Genomic DNA, 20,150 nt, shown 5'->3' on the forward strand with positions numbered 1-20,150 from the left:
TTTCTGGCCTTTTATCACTAAACAAGGCCGAAAAGAATTCAAAAGGTATGGTCTGTTGTTTACGTGTCTAAGCTCCAGGGCTGTTACACATAGAAATGTTGCAGGATCTCACAACCGATGCATTTCTGAATGCTCTAAGATGCTTCATAGCTATTAGAGGAGCTGTTCGCCAGATCAGATCTGACCGAGGTACGAATTTCGTGGGAGCAAAAAATGAGTTGGAGTAAGCTTTAATGGAACTGGACAAAGAGAGAATCTCTACCTATCTGGCAAGTAAACAGTGTGATTTCCTTATGAATGTTCCTGATGCAAGCCACAGGGGAGGCGTGTGGGAATGACAAATAAGGACAGTTAGAAGTGTGATGAGTGCTGTTCTTGCTCAGGCTAAAGGAAGATTGTATGACATCTCGTTGAGGACATTTTTCTATGAGGTGATGTCTATTGTGAACAATCGTCCACTTACAACAAACACAATAACTGACCCAAGAAGTGTTGAGCCGTTAACGCCTAATCAGTTACTCACCATGAAATCATTGGTGCCCCTTCCACCTCCTGGCAGATTTGTCAGTGAAGATTTGTATGCGAGGAAAAGGTGGCGGAGAGTGCAGTACTTGTCTGAACAATTTTGGAGCAGATGGCGCAAGGAATACCTGGCCAATGTAAGCCTTAGACAACAGTGGCATAAACCCAGAAGAAATGTTCAAGTAGGAGATATAGTAATTGTCAAGGAGGACAATGTTCCCAGAAATGAGTGGAGGCTGGCTAGGGTTGTTGAAGCAAATACAGATGATGATGGATTAGTCAGAAAGGTGAAGCTCCAAATAGGACAAAGAAATTTAGGAAAGAAAGGTGAATGGTTGGTGCAAACTTCTGTTCTTGAGCGTCCAGTTCAAAAATTAGTGATAATAGTTGAGAATAATTATTAAACTATGATTAAGATGGATGCATTAACATATAAAACAATGTTGTTCAGAAGTTCGGAATGTGACAGTTGTATGAATGTTTTGGAGTGTTTATGAAAGTGACAGCTTGTAGAAAATTTACAAGATTTGAATGATTTGATTAAAATATTGCTGACAGAAATCTTGGTAATTTTTGATGGCAGTGTAGCTGTCACTGAATTAAAGTGTTTGTGTTTAAATTTCAGTTACTTTTATGAAAGCATTTTGTGGTGAATGTATTTTGTAATATATTGTTAAATATGTGTTTGGTGATGTAATGTTAAGCCATAATAATTTTGGTAAAGGTGACACCTACAGGTCAGCGAATTTAATGTCAGTTTGAGCATGTCACGTGTTAGGACTAGTGGTGGCGATACTGTAAAATTTAGTATCGATCCGATACCAAGTAAATGCAGGGCCAGTATTGCCGATTTCGATACCGATACCAATACTTTTTACTTTTAAAAAGCATTCACGTGAACTTACATCTACTTTCCTGTAAATGAAATGTCATGATTTATCAGATGAATGCATCATTATTATGCTAAATCTGAATACATTTTCATGACCACTAAAATATTTTGTGATTTGTGCTCTTAATGTGCCTGTAGGCTAATTCATCATGTAGATGTTAAAACACTGGACATCATTTAAACCAAATAAATCTATTTATTTAGTTATTTATTCCTGTAATCGAATTTGCAAACATGAACTTTGCACCAAATTATTACTGGAAAATAGTAACAATAAGGGTGCATTTACACTTGGCATTAACATGCGATCTCGGTGATCCGAACAAGCAGATCGGATCTTCAGACAATCAGGACACAGCGCGTTTACACTTGTCAACAAGTGGCTTCCACATCTGGATAATGTGATCGGATCTCTATAGTTTCCCGCCCATTATTTTAATAAGCCTGCCATTTAAAAATAGCCCCGTGTGGGGAGATTTCACACAACACGTATAACGGGGAGGATGAGCATGTACACATTTGATACGCAGCCATGTTGAACTCGAGGCAGCGGTGGGAAGTAAACCACGGTTAAAGCTATTAATGATCTTATATGTGAAAGTATAAGCAGAGGACGTTTGTAAAATGACAAACAACAGCTTTTGTACTTGAGCTGTGGCGGGTTTCACTAGTGCGCACACACACACACAGACTCTAACGGTGTTTTTAAACACATCATTTGTTTATTCATGTCACGGACACATAAAATAATCACATAAGTAGGCCTAAGTTACTATGATCAAAAGCGAGCACTTACATCGTTCTCGTGTATTTGGGTTGGTTCGGCTGAAAGTGACAGCGCGTCGTTTCTTTGGTCTGCGCCCTAAATAGCGTGTTTACTGACATCAGCTATTAGCAACACTATACAATCTTGTTTCTGTGTGTAAATGATATACGGTGTATTCAGAGCTCCGTTTCAAGCTGCCTGTCTGCCGCTTAATCTGTTTTCGGGGACGGTACTTTCGAGTCAGATCCGTGGGCGTGGCTTGTTGGTTTTGACTAAATCTTTGGTGTTTCATGTCTTACGAAACCTTTACCCTAACCCACACCCTAACCCTAACCTTACTCTAACCATCTAAACTACCTATGATTGTTAAAATGAATGAAAAAACACGTTTGGGTGATGCCGTCAGACTCGAAACACCAAGGATTTAGTGAGAGCCGTACGAGACACAAGCGGCAGCAGCCCTCGGGGAACCGGAGTTGATTACGCCGTATAGGCTACAGTAAACACACACACGTATGTTAGAAACAAGCTGGTATAGTGTTGCCATTCGTGTCTGTGACATGAAAATAAACAAATGATGCGTTTTAAGCTGGCGCTTTGTGTGCGAGTCAACGCCATTCATGGCAGTCACAAATACAGCGATGATACAGCTGAAGTGGTCAAGTAAAACATCTCGTGTGATTTGACATAAATCCTCTGTAGGTTAAAGTATCCATGATAATTTCGTGGGAAAACGAACGACTGTGCAAGAGTGCGTGAGCAAGAGTAAACTTTCCTCTGTATTTGTCAGCTGCTGAGAGGCTTCGGACAGACGAGAGAATAATGATAGCGGGCGGGGTTTTCTGTGAAATTGTACCGGTAAATGTAGATAAACTGTCTGGATTGCGTTTACATTACACTGAGATCTGATCACAATGCGTCCTCGACTACCTCTGGATCAGGACATGCTGATCGGATGACATTCCGATCAGAAGCGCGGTTACACTTGTCTTTTCAATGTGTATGTGGACAACATCCAGATACAGATCGCATGTTAATGCCAAGTGTAAACGCACCCTAACAGATTAACAGAACAGAAAAACGATATTTAACAAAACAATTTCTCGTTATCCCAGTACTACTTCTCTAGCTTAAAAAAACCCAAAGTGGACAAAATTATTACTCAAGAACAAAGATTTTAAAACTGCTTTTCTGTTTTTGTTCAGTGTTATGTTTAGACAAAATAATAGAACAAATTAACATGTTTCCCTTTCATTACACTTTTTTAAGTGAATTTATAAACAAAGTGCACACAATTGTTTGCGACACAAAGTAAATAAAGTGCTTAAATAATAAAGTACTTTCAATCTTTGGCTTTTTACCCCCAAAGGCCCACTGCCATACATCGCAGTTCGCAGTGTTTTTATTCACCGAGGTGAAAAAACTCCACACGATGCTCCTCTTCTTTTCGCTGGCTGCAGCAGTGTTTGCGTGCTTGCGCTTGGCGCTGCTGAGTCACGTGATAGCGGACTACAAAACACAGCAGGGCAGGGAGGAGCAACGTGTGCAAAACTGGGTGTATGGGAAATAGTTTGTCTTCATTATACAATTATTAGCTACATTAGTAAATAAATAAAATCAGTAGTAAAAACTAAAAACACATTAGTATCGATATTTTTATGTTAGGATCGATCCTTTTCCCTGATAGCACACATACATCTGGTTTACGTCTATTTGACGTCTGCATTTACATCTGCAAGACATCTACAATACATCGTTTGCTCATCTGCAATACGTCTCGGAGATGTCTGCTGTCAGACGTCATATAGACATCTAGAAGATGTGTGTAAGATGTTTATGATTTAGAATGGATGTACAACAGCTCTTTCTAAGATGTTTAGCAGATGTTTTTAAGCAGCAGATCTCCAGATCTTTAGCAGACGTATTACAGACGTTCAGACGTCTCCGAGACGTATTGCAGATGAGCAAACTATGTATTTAAGATGTCTTGCAGATGTAAATGCAGACGTCAAATAGACGTAAACCAGATGGATTGTGCTATCTGGGTTTCGATACAACCTCAGTATCGAAAGTATCGATACTTCAGGATCGATCCGCCCACCACTAGTTAGGACCTTGTGACTTTAGAACCACGAGGAGAAAAGCATGGATTAAGTGTCTGATTTAATCAGGAATATTTGAAAATTAAGCACTAATGTCTCCCGAGATATTCTGATTGGATGATGCACACGGTATGTTTATTATGTTTGTATGTTTATTTTGGGGTTTCGTTGTCAATTTATATGTAATGTTCTGTGTATCAATATTGGTTTAATAAATTGTCTGTTTGTCATAAGCTTTGATATGGACAAAACATCGTCATAACAACTGTCTAAATGTAATTTTGTTAGTTTTTCAGTTTTTCACGTTGTCTATGATGTATGATGCTGGCACTTTGGAAGAAAAATAAAGCGTTAAGACATCAGTTGAAGCGTTCATGTTTTATAATCAGAAGAAGAAGCTTGGGAGCCGTTATACTATGGTATGGGGGATCGACTTCCATATTTAGTTTCCCTACTATGGCAGTAAATTGGGGATGAGATCTGTTTTGTTAAAAAATAGCTTCCTTTGTGAGGAACTGCATTTTGCACTTGCTTTAACTTTCATAGATATTTTGAAAAACACCCATAAATAATTAGTTAAGCATACAAAATAAATTGTGTTTTAAAACTAAACAGTAAAAGTTTCACTCTTTAATGCAAAATTACCAGTTACACCATTTTAAGAAATCTGTACATGAATTTTAAATTCTGATGACAGTAAGACTTCTGAAGTGTTCTTGTGACATAGTGCACCTCTGATAGGATTTGAACTGCACTGAAATACAGTACTATTCGTTGCAGGTACACTTAAACAGTTGTGTTAAAATCAACACATTTTGTGTTCAGTTAAGGACAGCACATTAAAGGAGTCATATGATACGGCTAAAACGAATATTATTGTTTGTTTTAGATGTAATGCAATGTGTATACTCTATTTAAGGTTCAAAAACACTGTATTTTCCACATACCGTGCATGTTTGTATCTCCTCTTTGCCCTGCCTCTCTGAAACGCGCAGATTTTTTTTACAAAGCTCATGCTCTGAAAAGCGAGGTGTGCTATTATTGGCCAGTTAACCAGTGCGTAGTGATTGGTCGAATACTGCAAGCGTGTGACGGAAATGTAACGCCTCTTACCATATTTGGAACATCAGGTTCCAAAGCAATTGTACTGACAGGTACGTCCACCTTACTTGCGTATACATTTGGGCGGTCTTAGTCAAATCATACCATGAACCAGTGGTGTAAAGTATTGGAGTAAATGTAATTAGTTACTGTACTTAAGTATCTTTTTGGCTACTTTGTAGTTGTACTGAGTATTAAAGATATTCGCAACTTTTACTCTCTACTTGACTACATTTTTGAACAAGTATATGTACTCTTTACTCCACTACATTTGTAATGACTAATGCAATTACACATTACATTACATTTTGAATGGCACCCATCTTTATTTTGCAGCAGTTTATTTTTGCTACAGAAGAATTAATATTACCATTTAAAGGGCATTGAAGGTACTTCCTGTGAATTTTGCCCTTACTTCTTTATGTGAATACGAGTGCATTATCAGGTAGTTGACAATCGCTGGCTTTGACTTTTTAATTTTACCTAACATTATTTAATTTATCCGTTATATTGAAGAGACCTTTTTGAAGAATGTTGGCTTACTTATGAGCACTTGAGCTTAAATGAGACTTGGGTGTTTGTAATAGATGAAGGTTTTGGTGTCGACCATGATTTGTTGCAATTTTGAGGTGTTCAGTCTTATTATGATTTAAGAAAATAAATGCGATTGTTCTCCTCACGAATCGACTGTTTCTTGTTTTTCACTGACAAGTCTCTTAATTGTTGAGGACTAGTGCTGCTTTGAGCCTACATTCAGTATGACTAAAATACTGAAGTACTGTTAAAATCAGATACTCGTTTTGGAATTGGAATTCGTTTTGGAATTGGTGACAGTAAGTTTCACTGCAAGGTATTTGTACTTTTACTTAAGTATGGTTTTCAGGTACTCTTTACACCTCTGCCATGAACTGACGTAGATATGTGGGGGTGTGGTTACACGAGGCGTTTCAGGCAGGTCTGGGTGAGCATTCACTTTTAGATTGAATCGATCCATCTTTTGTCCAGACACTTTCATTTTTACAATTTTGCATGTACATCCGTGGGCAACTTATAACACACAAAAGAAACAGAAAAACACGTGTTCGTGCCATATGACCCCTTTAATGTGTTGTCCTTAACCGAACAAATCTCTGTGGGGTTTTTTTGGGACAACATGGTTTGTGTTAAAAATCAACACAAAATATGTTAACACATAATGTGTTCAATATGAACATAACTGAAATAAAGCCTATGTGTCATCCATATCTATTATAAAATTAAACTCATAACGAGATGAATGATATAGCTGCATACATAGCCTACTTTGAGTTTCTGCACGTTTCTCCTCTTATCTTTTACTAATCTGAGCAGCCGGAGGCCTTATTTCTCATCTATAATGTTTTTGTGTGTTGATTTAGGAGTTCTCCCGCTCACCTCCAGCTTTGCCTCTCCTCACACTTTTGAATGAGATGGGAGATGTGTTCAGCTTTCAGCAGCGCTGCAGACAGATCAGCATATGACATCATGATTTTACCACGAGAGCTATTCGAAAGAATACGGAGCAGTTTAGTTTTGAAGTGCTCTCTCTGTGTATTTGATGTCATGTGTGCTGATTGGACAGCGCAGAGCGGCATAAAGTTGAACACACCACCCTGAGAGGTGGGCGCACTCTCCGAGTCACGATAAGTTTAACTGACGGCATTGGTGAGATGAAATGACTGGCGTATCGTGCAAATGAACGGTAAAAAATGATCGTCCATGCCTAAATCTGCCACTGGTCACATTTTTTACTTAAAATTTAAGGACAGGCTTGGACCAAAGCCACACTTTACATATGAACACCTACAAATTACTAATAAGATCCCCTTAATTTTATTAATAGAAACCACAAAAGCAGAACAACATGAGGGAGCAAATTGCAACAATGTAAACATCACACATTCTTAAAAAGGCATTAATTGTCCCTGTGCTGTAACAGAAAATACTTGTCGTTCCATTGCACTGAGCAGTTTGGCACCACATGACTGTTTCTAGCCACTTCTTATACATACATTTTTGTCGGCTCTGATGATTAAACTTAAATACAAAACAGTCTTTTCATGGAAAATAAGAAAACAAAATAACTCTTCATACTCATTCCAGACGTATTTGCACAACGAAAGAGCAACTGTTTACAGCAAACAAACCACAGAGACAGACTTTGCACTTCTAGGCTACTAGGCTTCGAGGGACATGCGAGCATGTGTTATGGAGCAGTATTGGACAACACTGAAGCACTGTGGGTACCTGCTGTCCGACAGGTAGGACAACCTCTTTACTGTTTGCACAACTGTCCAAGTGTTTGCTGCGTAAGAATGAGGTGGAAAATTGCCATTACATTCTCATGGCAATATCTTACTAGGGTAATGGTGAGCAGAAATACCACATGACAGAACCTGGGGGAAATAAAAAGAGATTAGCATCACACAGAGAAACAGAGTGATTATTTGCACCTAGTAAATATTGGCCACATAGCACAACATAGCAAGACATTTTAAAGCAGCTGTGTCCACGCTTTTTTAGTGCAAATTTTCACTGTGTGTCTTTAGTAAATACAGACAGTAGTTTTCTTACGCCAAAATAGCGGTTTGTGCTGCCGCAAACTGTTATTAAATCTGGCCCTTAGTTTTTAGTTGCTATCTCTATTACCTGTTCCAGGACTGCGTGTTATTCTTTGCAGTGGAGATCTCATATTTTTCTCATGATCTTTAACACTCTCTCATCTGAAGGCTCAAGAAACGCTTAAATATTTTATATGTTTTAAAAAAGGTTTAGAATTTCATAGCTATTAGATCAAATCTATTAGATATCAAAAGGACAGTCAATCTTTATTGTAATATTATAACAAGCTTCTACAGTCTGCATCTTTTTTAAACTGCTTTGATCATGCTTTCCTGCTGATACAGCAATAAAATAAATACATTTATTTATAAATGTGATTTTTTTATTTTCTTTAAAAGCCATTTGAAACTGGCAAAGTTTAATGAGGAAAGTCCAGTAGATTAAAAGGTTTAGAAGTGTGTGTTTTGCATTGCCCAGTTGTGATCAGGTCACTCAGAATGGATCTTAATACCAGGTGTATACAAGGTCTTGGTATCCTTAATGAGTATTGGCTTACATGCTGAACATGGGCATGCTGGGTAGATGAAATCATACTTTTAACTGTAGTATATCGGCTTGGACTAGGACTGAAACACATGGTCCATAGCACGAATTACAGGCATGGCTGATGATTAAAACCACACATTAAACTTACACATGATTAAAATTATAAGAGATGCAGCAAATATCAATTTCATTACCCTACCGACAATAAATACAAAAATTATACTGAATATAGCTAACAGAAGTTGGCAAAAAAAGCTAACAGTTTTTACAGAACTTATTAACATGATTTGTTATTGCTGTCAACATTTAACTTACCCCTGCCAAGGAGATATATTATCCTGCTTTTGTGTCCACCAGTTGCATCTGCATGTTTACAGGTGTGACCTCACCTCCATACCCCCCCTTTGACTGCATTTGGTTCTGAACTGAATGCACCTGGAAACAGTTAATAAAATTATAACAAAATCGGCTTAATCCTAAAACAACCTTGGGGAAAAATGTGGGCAAAATCATTTTTTATAATAAAATACATATCACACACTTCCACAAAGAATTGAATGAGCCTAACAGAGTTACACAAACAAAGAATTATTTATATAATATGTATATATTTCTTTGTTCTGCTGAACACAAAGGAAGATATTTGGAAGAATATTAGTAACCAAACAGATCTCATCCCCTATTTACTGCCATAGCAGGGAAAATAAATAATATGGGAGTGAATGGGGATGAGATCTGTTTGGTTACTAACATTCTTCCAAATATCTTCCTTTGTGTTCAGCAGAACAAAGAAATATACATATTTGGAACACCCTGAGGGTGAGTAAATGGTGGCAGAATTTTCATTTTTGGGTGAACTATCCCTCTAAGTTTTTTTGTTCATTCTGTAGCTGTCGTGATTCTGCCCATCTTGTCATGTCTTTTTTGATCTTGTAGCAGAATCACGGCAGGATTCCTTGTTTTATGTTGAGATGTTTATGTTTTTTATTTCTCATGTGTTTTCTCGTGTCTCGTCAGTGGCCCCGCCCCTCTCGTTTCCTGTATCGTTCCCTGCCATGTTTCATTACCCTCACCTGCCCTGTGTCATTATCCTTCGTTTGTCTTCCCTTTAAATAGTCCTCATGTTTCATTGTCTTGTTGCTCGTGCTTTACGTTCTATGTACCTGTGTATCCAGTGTGCCACCGTAGTGTTTCCCCATGCCTGTTTTGTCATTGTACCTTGTTCCTGTTTGTGAGTAAATGTTTATCTAATTGTTGTCAGTTTAGTTTTAGTGTTCTGTTAGTCTAGTTAGTAGTTTATTGTTCCTGTTAAGTCTGCCATTCGTATTCCCCTTGTCTTTGTTATTTTACCCCCCGCGTGGGTTTTTGTTTTGTGTTTATATTTGTAATAAAGTCTGTTAACCCCTTAATTCCCTGCTGCCTGCTATTGGGTTCTTCCACGTATTTCATGACAGTAGCAGCTTCAAGAGAAAAGAGACCCTGGATCTTTTACTTGAAATTTGATGTTTATTGTTACAAATAAATTATTACTCTGCATTGATTACTATGCATTTTTGCATAGTCTCACCCTGTCGTGACCCTGGGCACGGCAGGTCTTTTGTCTGGCTCGGAGGTTTGTTTGTTTTTTGTCGAGCACATGTGAGTTGTTTACACAGTTCGTCATGCGCTCGGTGTCTATGTCACCACCCCGCCCTCGTGTCTCCCCGTCAGGCTTTCCCCTCACCGGTTTCTCATCACTTCATCACGCTGTTCACCTGTAGATCGTCCCGGCCATTAGTTTATTAATTACCTCTCTCTTTCTCACCTGCTACCCATTAGGTTTCCCTATTTAGTCCCTCTTGTACCCTCGTCTTGTGTCAGACCATTGCTTTTTGTTACAGCCTGTGCTGACTGCCTCAGACTAGCGTGTCTAGCTCTGTTAAAGCCTTGTCTTAGTTTTAGTCTCAGTATTTTCTGCCTTAGCCTTTTTCCCTTCTCTGGTCATAGTTTTGATTTTTCGTGCATCCCCTGTTTCTTGGTTATTTTTTGTCCCTCAGTTCCCGTTGGCGCTCCGGATTTCAACTCTCTTCGGTGGTCAGGCACCTCACCTCCTACTGGACACGCATCTCCACTCGGAGTATTACGGAATCTCTCCTCGTGAGTTAGTTGGGTCGAGGTATCTCCCCACACCTAACCTCTACGGCGGTGTCGTAGTCCTACCACCAGGACTATCTCGTGTTTGGATTGTGTTTTTGTTTGCTTTTGTCATTTTGTTAATAAAATCTGTCTGTTACCCCTGCACTTGAGTCTCCTCCATCATGTGTCATGACAGACCCAACACAAGTTTTTTAAAACATTCTATATTTTTAACTTGTAAGAATTTGTGCCTTGGAGTGACCATTGATATTTCATGTAATTGCCATTTTGATTCTGTCAGTGTCACTAAAAACAAAGCAGGACCATTTTGAGGTTTTTAATTTAATAAAGACTTTTAAGACTTTTCTTTTTAAATTGAAAATAATAAAAATGCTTATTTTACATTCAAATGAATGGAGTAAGTCATTTACAGTATATATAATAAAGGGATATATTTGAATGTCCATGATGCTCAAATTAATAGTGATCTAATTAATCATTAAGGAGAGTTATACGAATATTAGTATAGATCCTAACAACATGATGAACTACGTCTGAAAAATCAAATTTTCACCAAAAAGAACTGTTTGGGTAAGATGCCTAAATGGGTTTGAGAGAACAACAATGACAGTTCTGTCCTGAGAATCTACTAAACTCTAAGGGGTGGTTTCCCAGACAGGGATTATTTTAAACCAGGACTAGATCCAAGTTAAATTAGGACATTTAAGTAGTTTTTTTACTAACATGTCTTACAAAAAACATTACTTGTGTGCATTTTGAGACAACACAATGGCACTGATGTATTTTAATGTATGTCAGTACAGGTTGTTTTCAGTTTGGACAGCTCTAATATTTATTTTAGTCTAGGACTAGTATTAATCCCATATCTGGGAAACCGCCCCTAATAGTTTAGTAGTTTGAAAGGATTTTTTATAATCATATCATTCTTGTAAAAACTAATCAAATGAGTACCAAATGCTATCTGATTTAAGAGATTCTAGATCAAGCATTTCAGCTGTACTTACGGAGTTCATGCCACTGAAGAGATCCCCAGAGCCTACATGGGCCGTATGCACAAAATTAGTTGGCTCGCCAATCATACTCCTATCGATACGTCTCCGCCTCTTCTGCAGACAAAAGACATAAACAACTGAATATACATCTTAAAGGGATAGTTCACTACAGCATGAAAATTCTGTCAGTAATTACTCACCCTCGAGTCGTTCCACAACCGTAAGACCTTTGTTCATCTTTGGAACACAAAGCTTTTATGAGGTCCGAGAGCTTTCTGAGCCCCCAATAGACAGTAATGCAATGTACATTTAAAGCGCAGAAAAGTTAGTAAAGACATTGTTAAAAAGTCCATGTAGTGGTTTTAACCTTCATTTCATGAAGCGACGTGACTAGTTTTTGTGAGCAATAAAATGACTTTATTTAACAAATTTACTCTCTTCCAACGCAGTCTCCAACACACGTCCACGAGAGCATGTGATGCATGTCTTTACTAAGTTTCTGCGCTCTGAGTGTATCAGAAAGCTCTTGGATCTCATCACAATATTCATTTGTGTTCTGAAGATGAACAAAGATCTTACGGTTGTGGAACGTCTTGAGTAATTAATGACATAATTTTCATTCTGTAGTGAACTATCCCTATAACAAAGAAGGAATATACATAAAAAGAATTTTAAGAATTATTAAAATGTTCCTTTTCCTGTAATACTAATAATGAATCAGAAAGCTATGAGCTACAAGTTAGGAGAAATAGGAGAAAGGAGTAATGAATGACACACTAACATCTTCTTTTATAATATATATACTGTGCACACTATTGCTATATGCCAGGAATAACCAGATAACCTACTACATGACCTGCTGCAGTCAGCATGCTGCACAAGATACTGTTATTTTTAAGATACTATGTATTCAGCCAAGATTAAACTATTATTCTTATAACTATGGGGTGGTTTGCCGGACAGGCCTTAAAACTAGTCCCAGACTAATTTAAATGTTAGAGGTGTATTAATCAAAAACAACTTGCACTGACATATCCTAAAATATATCCTTGTCATTGTTTTGTCTCAAGCATTACATTACATTACAATCACAGTAATGTTTTTTTGTAATTAATGTTTTTAAAAAACAACGTAAATATCCTAATTTAACTAAAACCTAGTGCTGTTTTAAAATAATCCCTATCGGCTGGTTTCCCTGACAGGGATTAGTCTAGCCCTAGACTAAAGTAAGTGTAAGAGCTGTCCAAACTGAAAACAGCTTGCACTGACATATCTCAAAATACATCAGTGCCTTTAAGCTGTGTCAAAATTCACACAAGTAATGTTTTTTGTAAGGCATGTTTGTTAGAACTACTTAGTTTAATCAGAAAATGTAAGGCCTATTCTTGGTTTAAGATAGTCCCAGTCCGGGAAACCGCCCCTATAAGTATTATTATCATTATTATAATTCTCGTGAGATGCTGGAGAAGCCCGGCCGGGAGAAACCCCATAGTGCCTGGAACCTCCACGTGCAAAACTCTTCAACTCTAGTCAGAGTAATTCAGAAGGGTCGAGTTAAGTGGCCAGCAGCAAACCAGAGTATGGAACCAGTTTGACGAAGATGTGGTGAGAATCAGTTCGAGCATCAGCTTGTAATGGGATAATAACTGGCAGGGGCGGATTTAGTGATTTGGGGGCCCTAAGCGATTTCAGGATTTCAGGGCCTCAACAGTCAACATGATATGCACTCTTTATAACCCTTATTTTGCAATCTCGTTCTCAAGAATTTTTCTCTATACTTTTAAATAAACTGTACGTATAACAGAAACAAAAACCCACGAGGGGGTAAAACAACAAAAGAGAGGGGATATAAACACAGACTAAACAGGAACACTAAACTAAATAAACCAAACTAAGACAACACTTGACAAAGATTACACTGACTAGACTTACTGTGGTCACAAAGCTTCCAAGACAAGGGAAACCGTCACGTCTTACAAGAACACATCAAACGAACACAGTACAGATACAATCAAACAAACACAGTACAGATACAATGACAGAGCACAGGACAATGAAACATGAGGACTATATAAAGGGGAGGAAATCAAGAGGGAACAGGTGTGAGAAATGAACTAATCAACAAGCAATAACGAGGGATACAAAAAGGGCGGGAAATCAGACAAAGACCGGAGAGAGTATCGAAGACCGAAAGGGTCAAAAAGACTCTCTCCACACATAACCAAAGACTTTGTCATGGCTCTGCTACAGGACCAAGAAAAACATGACTAAATGAAGCAGAGCCATGACACAAACTATTTACAACATCTGTTTACACTTTGATATTATTATTCTTGTGGTCTTGAGACCTTTTATGCATTTTTAACAGGGAAGACACATTTCTACAGTTATTATACCCATCTCCAATGAACAGATTGGACCAGTCACCTAAGATTCGACAACAAAAGAAAACTACACTATCATTGTTTACACTGTACACTAGCCACGATCAGCTAATCTTTTCACCGTTTTTCTTATTAATGAAGTAGTTGCTGGATGTGAATTGACGGTCATCGCTGTTAACTGGGAAAGTCAAATCTTTGATTTGAACTGGCCCTCTCCTAATAAGCTCACAACGCTCTTGTCTGATAAATGTTTTGGCCAGAAAGTAGGATCGTCCCTCAATAAAACAGTGCGTCTGTGTGCTGGTCGCATGCTGATCTTGGGCTGCACTCACTGGCACATTGTCATTTTGCAGGGCCGGGTAGAAAACACACACCCATGTCTGGCGGGAAAGAGGCTGATGCTGCTGTGGGAGGAGCATCAGTGGAGTTTGTGTGAAAAAAGAAGAGACTTTTGGCCAAACTTTTTTCTCTCTTATTTTTTCGGCTCCGCTGGGGTATTTGCGTTTCATTATCTGCCGCTGGCAAATTTTCTCTCGCTCTTCTAATTTCTCTCGCTCTTCTATTTCCTCCCCTCCATAACGTTCTCTAACTCTGGCCACTGAGCTGTTGACAGAGGTGCATAACTAATGGTTTGTTCCATTGATCCATGATTCGGGGGAGGCAAATTAACACGGATGTAATAATAACGTTACATTTTAATGGTTGTATCCTCCTGACCATACAAAATATGATAGAAAGCTAATATGTTTTACATGCTTTATAAACTTCTGGGTATTTGCTGGAGGCCCCTGGTTTCCTGGGGCCCTAAGCGGCCGCTTACCTCGCTTATTGGTTAAGTCCGCCCCTGATAACTGGATGTACCATCTCAGATATCCTCTTTGCCCTTGCTATGAATATGGTGGTAAAGACAGCAGATGTTAAGTGCAGAGAACTCCTGTCCAAGTCTGGCATCTGGCAGCCCCCCATCAGAGCCTTCATAAATGACCTAACTGTAACTACAGCGTCAGTGTCAGGAGCTCAGTGGATTCTTCAGGGCCTGGAAGAACTCATCCTGGGAAATGATGGGATTTAAGCCTGACAAGTCCAGCTTCAAGGTGCTGAAGATGGGGAAAGTGGTGGACAATTTCCACTTCCAGGTAGTGTTAATTTAGTTGACAAAAACTATGATGAAAATCAATCAAATCAACCTCATGTTACTGTTAGACAACAAATAAGTATAAACTAATTTATCATGTGTTCGGGAGATTAGATGTTTACGGAAGCACCTTCTCTACCTAGCGGGACATCAGATTGCACACATTTGCTGCGCATTTCATAAACATGACAGAGAGGTCTCTAGGAGTAAAAGCAGACATATTTATTTTACGTTTGAATTTGTCTCCATGTGGTTTACAAAATGTCTTATTTTCCTTCATAATCACTGGTAAAACACAACAAACTTGATGCACGACTGCAGACGAGTTACCCCAGAACTCATTTCAAAGGCAAGTGCAAACATTTTATATACCAACATTACCTTATTAGCTAATGTGAATATGATTAAAACAAAATCCCTGGCTTGCCACATTTAATTTACGGTCTATCAGGTCCATTTAAGGCCTGGATATACCAACATGGCATCTTACAGTACCTCGAGTCCTTTGGCCTCTGCTGGTGTATAAGGTAACCTTGTCAACAGGTGAAACCATGGTTAGAAAGGTCAGTAGCTACCTTTGCAGGTGGCTAGGACTGCCACGCAGCTTGTGTAGCGCAAAGCTCTATAGAAAGATGTTTGCTAGCCATTTCATATCAGACTCAGGTCTCAAGTTGTTTTTGTTGAACAATCCAATAATAGTGTTACCTACCTACTTTCTACACCTTTATATGTTGAGTAAATGTAAAGTTTTCCAAGCGTTTTGTAACCCTATAAATATATAAACAGTGTTGGGAGAAATCCCCTACATTCTAAGATGTACTTCATACAAACTTTAAGATTAACGTATTGTCAACACAGTTACTTTTACATTTACATTTATGCATTTGGCAGATGCTTTTATCCAAAGTGACTTACATTGCATTATATAGGGCTGAGGTAATATACGATAAGGATATATTTACTAAAATAAAACATTCAAATGTCAGCGAAGCGACAACACTACAGTTCAGCATTGTTGAGTGCCTCTGTGATCAAGCGCAAAAGTTCACTTAATTTTTATCACATTTCTGAATGTAGCTTGAAACATATAGCCTGAAGCCTTTCCCCTTTTTGGTTGTCGATGTATGATGTATTGTTTGGATAATTTGACTCACATCATTGACCATAATCCTAGGTGGTGCATCTTGAGTGAAAACATCATTGTTCCCTATGGACGCTACGTGTGCCGGATGTAACTGATCAGACTGAGACAAAACGTGGAAGCGATCGTGCATAGAGTCTATTAACCAAACAAAACCAAACATGACACAATACCCAAAGAGACCAACATATCAGTTCCTGTACACTAGTTAACTCAAAAAGCCTGTATTGTAACCAAATTTATCAAGTCAAATGTCCTTCTTTAGAACTTTAGGATGTTCACTGAGTGAATCACTCCTCTTTAATAATGTCTAAATTCATTAGCTATTGTTTGTGAAACCACGACTTTGAATAACAACATCCCAACATTCTTTAACACCATCATTGTCTAGTGTTTTATTACAGTGTTCAAATCCAAAAGCCCAGTCAGCCAATTAATTAAAACACAGTGTTTGAGTAAACTGATATCAGACTGACTTCCAAGGCACTTGAAATACTTCTCAATCAGAGCTAAACTGCATGTAACTAGATTTTGTAATCAGAAAATAATTTGGTTATGTCATAACATTGCTGTTGGGGCAGTAAGCATCTGTCAGTGCGGTTATTTTGAACCTTTTCATTTGCATATTTATTTACGTACTGTCACGGTCCCACCGTCTTGTTTATGAAATTCTAGTCATGTGGTGGGATCGGGGCAGAGTCCTTAGGTTTTATGTGAGAAAACCATGAGTTGTTTGTTTTTACTTCTCATGTGTTTTCTCGTGTCTCGTCATTGGCCCCGCTCCTCTCGTTTCCTCGTTATCTTTCCCTGAGTGTTTGATTACCCACACCTGCCCTGTGTCGTTATCCCTTGTTTGTGTTGCCTATATATACTCTCTTGTTTCTTTGTCCTGTGCTCGTTTATGCCGGAGTTATGTTCTGTGCATGTGTTTGTACCTGTACCTGTACCCTGTGCTTATGTTTTGTATAGCCTCGTGTTCGTGTTCGCGTTCTCATTCTCGTCCTCGTCTTGATGTCTGTTCCCCTAAAGTGAGTTTAGTTTTGTCTTAGTTCTGTTTTGCCCCATTGCGGGAAGTTTTTCTTTTGCATTTTGTTACCATTAGTCCTGTCTGTGTTTTCCCCCATCGTGGGTGTTTTGTTTGGTTTTATTAAAGTCTTTGTGTTAACCCCTTCATTGCCGCTGCCTGCATTTGGGTTCTTCTTTCCTGCCACAGTTTGTGACAGAATACACGAGCCATCACTGAACCCAGCAGGTAGCATGAGCACCGGGCGGTCCCACCTAGCTCGCCTCCTCTGCGGACTTCGCCAGGGGAACGAGAGCGTGGATGAGTACGTGGACAGGTTCCTGGATGTCGCCGAGAATGGCGTCTTCGGGGAGGAGGAGCTCGCGGTGCTATTTAACTCCGGTCTCAGGGACCCACTTTCGCGGGCGGAGATGAGGGCGTTGAGGCCGTTGGACTTCGACGCCGTGTGGCTGTCCTCCGCGGAACGATCGGAGTCCACGGCCTCAGCACTTACCAGCTACCCATCTCCGCTGGTCACGATTCCTGAGCGTGGTTCCCTGCAGATCGGGGTTGTGGGCACCGCCACTCCATCCTTCCCACTCTCGGTAACCTCTCCACCATCCACCAGCCTCGTTGGCAAGCGGGGGAGGCGAGCATTCTGGGAGTCCTCCTCCGAAGAGTCTCAGCCAGAGCCAGCCGTGCCATTTGCCTCTTTTCTTCAGCCGACCTCCAGGCGGGTGGCTCGGCTGAAGAGAAAGAGGCAGCGGCGGGCAGCGCAGACTTCCCTCCCTGCCAGTGCAGCAGCCGGTGTCCAGTCCGGTAATCCAGTCGGCATCCAGTCGGCATCCAGTCGGCGTCCAGTCCGCGTCCAGCCCAATGTCCAGTCCTGTGTCCAGCCCGATGTCCAGTACTGTGTCCAGTCCAGTGTCCAGTCCGGTGGTCCAGTGTCCAGTCCGGTGATCCAGCCGGCGTCCAGTCCGGTGCTGCCGGCATCCAGTCCGGTGCAGCCGGCGTCCCAGCCGGTGATCCAGCCGGCGTCCCAGCCGGTGATCCAGCCTGCATCCCAGCCGGTGATCCAGCCGGCATCCCAGCTGGTGATCCAGCCGGCGTCCCAGCCGGTGATCCAGCCGGTGATCCAGCCGGCGTCCCAGCCGGTGATCCAGCTGACGTCTCAGCCGGCGATCCAGCCGGCGTCAAGCCCTGTCCAGCCGGCCTTCCAGCCGGCGTCAAGCCCTGTCCAGCCGGCCTTCCAGCCGTAACTAGATTTTGTAATCAGAAAATAATTTGGTTATGTCATAACATTGCTGTTGGGGCAGTAAGCATCTGTCAGTGCGGTTATTTTGAACCTTTTCATTTGCATATTTATTTACGTACTGTCACGGTCCCACCGTCTTGTTTATGAAATTCTAGTCGTGTGGCGGGATCGGGGCAGAGTCCTTAGGTTTTATGTGAGAAAACCATGAGTTGTTTGTTTTTACTTCTCATGTGTTTTCTCGTGTCTCGTCATTGGCCCCGCTCTTCTCGTTTCCTTGTTATCTTTCCCTGAGTGTTTGATTACCCACACCTGCCCTGTGTCGTTATCCCTCGTTTGTGTTGCCTATATATACTCTCGTTTCTTTGTCCTGTGCTCGTGTATTGCGTGTACTACGTATGTTCTGTGCATGTGTTTGTATCTGTACCCTGTGCTTATGTTTTGTATAGCCTCGTGTTCGCGTTCTCGTCCTCGTCTTGATGTCTGTTCCCCTAAAGTGAGTTTAGTTTTGTCTTAGTTCTGTTTTGCCCCATTGCGAGAAGTTTTTCTTTTGCATTTTGTTACCATTAGTCCTCTCTGTGTTTTCCCCCTTCGTGGGTGTTTTGTTTGGTTTTATTAAAGTCTTTGTGTTAACCCCTTCATTGCCGCTGCCTGCATTTGGGTTCTTCTTTCCTGCCACAGTTCGTGACACGTACAGCAACAGGATCTTTTGAAACTATTGATTATTGTATTATAACATATTATATTATAAAACATTATAAAGTATAAACAGAATTAGATTATAAGTTACCTCATAAGGTAGACTATATTATTTTAAGTTAAGACGGCTGTGTATATTAATATTAAACCAAGCAGGTACCAGACACATACAAAATTAGATGCTTCATGAACACTGAAATTGTTTCTTCCTGATTTAGTGGTGTGGACTCTAGAGCAGTGGTTCTTAAACTGGGGGCCGTGGTTTTTGTGGCATTTTATGAAATATTTAATGAAATAATTATCAAAAATTTTGTGCAATCAAACATCAGAAAAATAATACCACCAACCAAAAGAATTGATGTTCCAGCATTGTATAATTGAATGTCTTTGGTTTAATAAAAATTCTAAGTTTAAGATCATAAGTCTTTATTTGGGGGGGTCACAAAGCAATGCGACCCACACGAGGGGGGCCTTACAACGAAAAAGTTTGAGAACCACTGGTCTAGAGCACTAATTTGGTGTCATAAACACTGTAAATTATTCCTCTTACCGGTTGCGGCTGCTCAGCGATACAGCAGTTGAAGCACAACCAGAATTCACTCATGACTAGCAGTCAAACAGTGTGACTGAGCCCTTGTGCCCAGAGGGGCTCTGGGGGTCTTGGTACTCGTAGAATACTTGGTCTGAGGTCTCAACAGTCCAGTCTGTGATGAGGGTGGAGCTAAGCAGACTGAGGTGCTGTGTCTGTCTGTGTTCACGATCCAGGAAGAACAAGTCTGGCAGAGATCCAGACAGCTTACTCTACTGAACAAAAACAGGACGCAGAGGAACAGGGACTGTCAGATCATTTAGACAATATTCTGATTAGAGCTCATAAGGACACACAAACACAGTAATAA

General features: G+C 40.0%; 1 protein-coding gene across 1 annotated transcript; it reads right to left on the minus strand.

Moving 5' to 3' along the window:
- Positions 1–3,942: 3,942 nt before the first annotated feature.
- cdc42se2 (CDC42 small effector 2) lies at positions 3,943–19,917 on the minus strand. Its single transcript, XM_057351622.1, has 4 exons — positions 19,802–19,917; positions 11,650–11,751; positions 8,825–8,944; positions 3,943–7,797 (listed from the first exon to the last, which is right to left on the minus strand). Exons 1-3 carry the CDS (start codon positions 19,853–19,855, stop codon positions 8,843–8,845), a joined length of 258 nt encoding a protein of 85 aa, XP_057207605.1. The 5' UTR covers positions 19,856–19,917; the 3' UTR covers positions 3,943–7,797; positions 8,825–8,842.
- Between the last annotated feature and the right edge of the window lie 233 nt (positions 19,918–20,150).

This window comes from Triplophysa rosa, linkage group LG14 (assembly GCF_024868665.1).
Source record: "Triplophysa rosa linkage group LG14, Trosa_1v2, whole genome shotgun sequence".
NCBI classification, from domain to species: Eukaryota; Metazoa; Chordata; class Actinopteri; order Cypriniformes; family Nemacheilidae; genus Triplophysa; species Triplophysa rosa.